Source organism: Arachis ipaensis, chromosome B02 (assembly GCF_000816755.2).
Source record: "Arachis ipaensis cultivar K30076 chromosome B02, Araip1.1, whole genome shotgun sequence".
Taxonomy (NCBI): Eukaryota; Viridiplantae; Streptophyta; class Magnoliopsida; order Fabales; family Fabaceae; genus Arachis; species Arachis ipaensis.
Genome location: NC_029786.2, coordinates 23,813,632 through 23,818,112, shown reverse-complemented (window position 1 = coordinate 23,818,112; position 4,481 = coordinate 23,813,632). Strand labels below are relative to the sequence as shown.

At 33.0% G+C, this 4,481-nt stretch overlaps 1 protein-coding gene across 1 annotated transcript in view; it reads right to left on the bottom strand.

Moving 5' to 3' along the window:
- Positions 1-4,481, bottom strand: part of LOC107625133 (non-structural maintenance of chromosomes element 1 homolog) — a gene marked incomplete in the record, with an annotated part of 7,429 nt that overhangs the window by 670 nt on the left and 2,278 nt on the right. Inside the window, 5 exon segments of the mRNA XM_021115681.1 lie at positions 2-64; positions 173-250; positions 761-1,000; positions 3,028-3,108; positions 3,767-3,963. Of these exon segments, the coding sequence (XP_020971340.1) occupies positions 2-64; positions 173-250; positions 761-1,000; positions 3,028-3,108; positions 3,767-3,963 (659 nt within the window).

Sequence of the window (4,481 nt, the reverse complement as noted above, 5' to 3'; positions counted from 1 at the left end):
CAGCTTCTGTCTTGGGTACTGTATATGGCCATGAGGTACCACAACTTGGGCAAACTTTTTCCACCTAAACATGAATTAGTGGTAAAGATAAAACAAAAAATATTCAATTTATAAACAAAATGAATTTAAAAAAAAAAAGGAACATTATAAACTTGCAACAAGAAAATAATACCTTTCTTCGGGAAAAAAGTTGCTTGAGGCAGTAGTGATGAATTCTTACTGTACAATTTTCGTTTCGGCATAACTCGGCCTGTCATATTAACTAATGAATAATCAGACGCAAAAGAGAAACAATATGTGTTGCAAGTATTATTGATGCTAAATATATAATTCAAATTTTCCATTTCTATTTTTTTTCCCCCACAATTCTACTACATAACATGTCTAGCTACTATTGTCTTGGATCTTATCAGTGGTTCAAACAGGATGGATCAGAAGTATATATCTCCGTATTGGTAATACAATTCAGACAGCATCACCATGTAGAAGAAATTATAACTGTATAACTCAACTTGCCCAAACGGTACTCAAATAGTTTTCAACAATAAAATAAGCACACAACACTTATCAATTTAATGAACCACTTGATTGTTTCTAACCAAATTATAATTTTATCAAGATTTCTTCTTTTGGAATTCCCACTTAAAATTTACAATGCATAGATTCCAGAAAAAGGATAAGCAGAAAGTCAAATGCCAATGCAACACAATCAAAACCAATGACAGAAAAAGAAGAAACTGTCACAAAGTAACAGGATAACCTTTACACCAGCTTCGTTGCAAACTTGACATGATGGAATGTCATTATTCCGAAACCAACTGCGAAGATCAAGAAATGACTTCACTCCAAGTTTGATATGACCATCTTCGGTCACATGAAGCCACCTATCCCTCACAAGGTCATCTAGTGTCTTTTCCTTCTGAATTTTTGTGAAAGTTTTCAATGGATGAGGGATATTGGATTGGCTTCCTTGGGATTGTGGATCTATCGCAATCGAAACCTATAGAAAGACAACTTAATGTTATCACCATAGTCAACATTTACAATTAATAGGAAGCTAGTATGTAAACACACTTATATTGATATTCACAGTGAAAAAGTCCTTCAGTACTGAAGCACAAAAGCTTTTAAAAAAATAAACAAAAAAAAAGCTCAGGGAATAGAAGTCCCTTCTACCACAGTACCACTATGCAGTGATGCTAGTGCAAAAATGTGAGACCTTTTTCATAGATTGAATGTTGTAAACTACCCAGGAAGTGGTACAATACAATCTCAGCACACAAACTCCGTTATCTGAAAAATTTTTATGCTAGGAAGTGCACACAGAATTAGTATTGAAAAATGAAGGATCCCTCACTGAAAAACTAGTTCTTTGCAGTTGCGTTCAAATAAGATATACTAAGTTTTATGTCTTGGCCTCTTGGGACTAGCGTGTAAATTGTTGTGACGGAGGTAGCCTCAGTTATTAGATGTTCAATAATCACCATGTTGTGGCATCTATGGTGGCTTGAAATCCTTCACGACAAAAATAATTTCAGCCACAAAAGAACTAGAAACAGTGAGACTAACAATTATCTAGAGGACAAAGGTACATCATTAATGATGCTATGAAAAGTAAGTTACTGGCAGTGAATCACGACAAAAAGACTTGCTATCAAATAACCTATTTTGTTACATTCCATTAAGACTATATTGCTATTGTAGGGTTTAGTGAAAAGTCAAATAAAGAAACCAGAAAACTTGATGGCCTTCAATGTTTAGACAAGTCAAAAGATATGGCACAGAAACAAGTTCATCAAAGGCTCTAATAGAGGAAGGAGTTTGAATTGTGTTATTTGATCTATAAAGAATATGTTATGTTCTTTATGATAGGACGGCAAGATATGCCCAATTTCATAGAGGTGCCACAAAATGATTTACAAATAATAATAGGATTGTAACAAGGTCATTTTTTATCTAAACCATTTTAGCTTCGTGTTGGATTGTCCACATCAAAGAGCTAGTGCCTCAGTTAATGCATGCATTTAGTTAATGTGATAGGCCTAGTTGATGCAGGGAGAGAATGGTGAAATAAATTCAAGTGTGTTAATTGAGAGAGGCTTCACAGTCAAGTAAAGCATGACAATGAAAGTGGAGTCGAATTAGTGGGATGAGACCGAACAATATTTGAAAGATGAAAATTGGGGATAATGTCCTACAATTTGTTAACTGTATTCTCACTATCCAATTTAATGATAAATTAGTGATGTTTATCATTGATTGATCATGTTCAGATTGAGCTACATGTAGGAAAGGAAGAAAAAAAGATGACAAGGGATGATTAATATGAAAATATATTGGTGCGAATATTCTCATGTGATGAGACGTTGATACAAAATGCAAAGGTCCAATCGCTATTTATAATAAGTATATAACCTGCGAGAATCATAGCTCTAACACAAAAAGAGAACCAAAAATAACAAAGACAGACCAAAAACGAAATGTAATAGAAGACAAGCAACAAGAAAAATATTGGGTAGCCAAATACAGGAGAAACACTGAAGAAAAAATAGAAGAGGTTCAATTTGTATGAAACTCTAGCATAATAGTCACATAAACCACAAAAGATAGCACCACTCTTATACCATATTCAGATTATGGACTTTAGGCAGTAACGGAAAAATAGAAGAGAGCATTAAGACTATCAGTAGTATAAAAATATATAGGTGTGGTATTCTTGAGTATGTTGTGCTATGATACAAAAACAAAAAACAAAGCACTATTCCCTATTTATAATAATATTACAAAATCAAATCTTATTTAGATGAAGAAACAAATCTGAAGTATAAGGAAATATAAACATGAATCCTAAGAGATAAACTGATAATGTAATATTTTAAGATGATATGAGACATTATGTGATACTATAAGATACAGTATAGACATTTCTAAATTTCCAACATATTTGTACCTCTCAAGCATTTACAGCTATAAATGTAAACAGATCCAATTTTTTATGAGCAAAAAGTGTAGGTGTCTATTTGTAACCTGACTGTCCAAACGAAGATTCAGAGCATCAATGCTAGATACAACACCACTTGCCATGGCATCTTGTGCTATCACTTCAATCTGTTGTTTGTCATTGAATAGCAAAATAACAATTATCTCCATTAATTTACCAAAATAAATAAATAAATAATATTCATATCACTCTCCCATCTCTCTTCTCAGTATTCAACCGATATGGTTCATACATCAAGTGAGAGGTCTGAATCAAATTAGTTATTATTAAATCCTTACCTTTGGATCTAGAAGGTCCCTGAATTCAAGGATTTAGTAACCAATGAGGATACAAAGGAAAATTTCTAGGATGGTGTAAGGTATTTGCAGTTTCTGGATGCTATAAAGGAAATTTTCTAGCTAATTTCTTACTTCTACGATCTCACACAAAGACATCCTGTTTATGATACATTATATATAATATATGATTTGATTACCCCACTACTCCATGTGACCATGTCTAACAAAAGCAACCTAGACTCGGACATATTTCAATCCTTAATCATTAGATTTCAATCTTTCCCACATATATCAATCCTAAACACATACATATTACTCTCACTTCAAATGAATTACACACTGTACCAATGATTTTTGATATTCACACAAGTGCTACACACAAATATTCAACATCTCATGCACAGATATTTATAGAACCTAGTACTTGTTCTACATAGCACACACAAATAGAGATTAGAGAAACACTTGCAAGTACAGCTAAACTTACAAGAGCCTTATAAAAAGCAATTTCAGGAATTGTATACTTCGTTCCAAGCTTTGATTGTTCGTCAGAGACTGTATTGACCACGCCATAATAGATTTGGCCATCATATTGATCTATGCAGGCACGCAACTCAAAATTAACATAAGTAAGTTCCCTGTTTATCTTCAGAATAAACTCATCAAATAGCTTCCGATCAGTGCCTACACCAAGGTAATTTCCATCAAGGTCATGACAAAAAAAAAAAAAAAAGTTAACAAATACACATTAAATGCAAATATTCCAAACTACAAATCAAAAAATGAAAAATTTAATCACAAGATGAACCCTTTCCAGTTGGAAGATACAAAACCATTTCAGCCCTTTTTTTCCCATCTACTTGAGCTTTTGGTGAGAGATTATTCATGATAACCTACCAAAGGCTCTATGATCAAGAAGTCTAAAGTTTGATTCTTGATCTCTCATTCTTCTAAATAGAAGTTAAATTTCAGCATGAATTGTCCACACTCTAGCCAAACAGAAACTCTAATTTGAGTGCACGTTAGATAATAGATATAAAACATTCATGCCTTTACCCAACACTTGAGCTTTTGATAGAGATGGTTCGTTGCAGTCATTATTTAAAAACTCTCAAACTTCATTCTTAGTGTTCATCATACCACACTAGACTGGGGTCATAATAAGTTTAGAACTAAACTTCAAAAACCATGTTTGATTTATA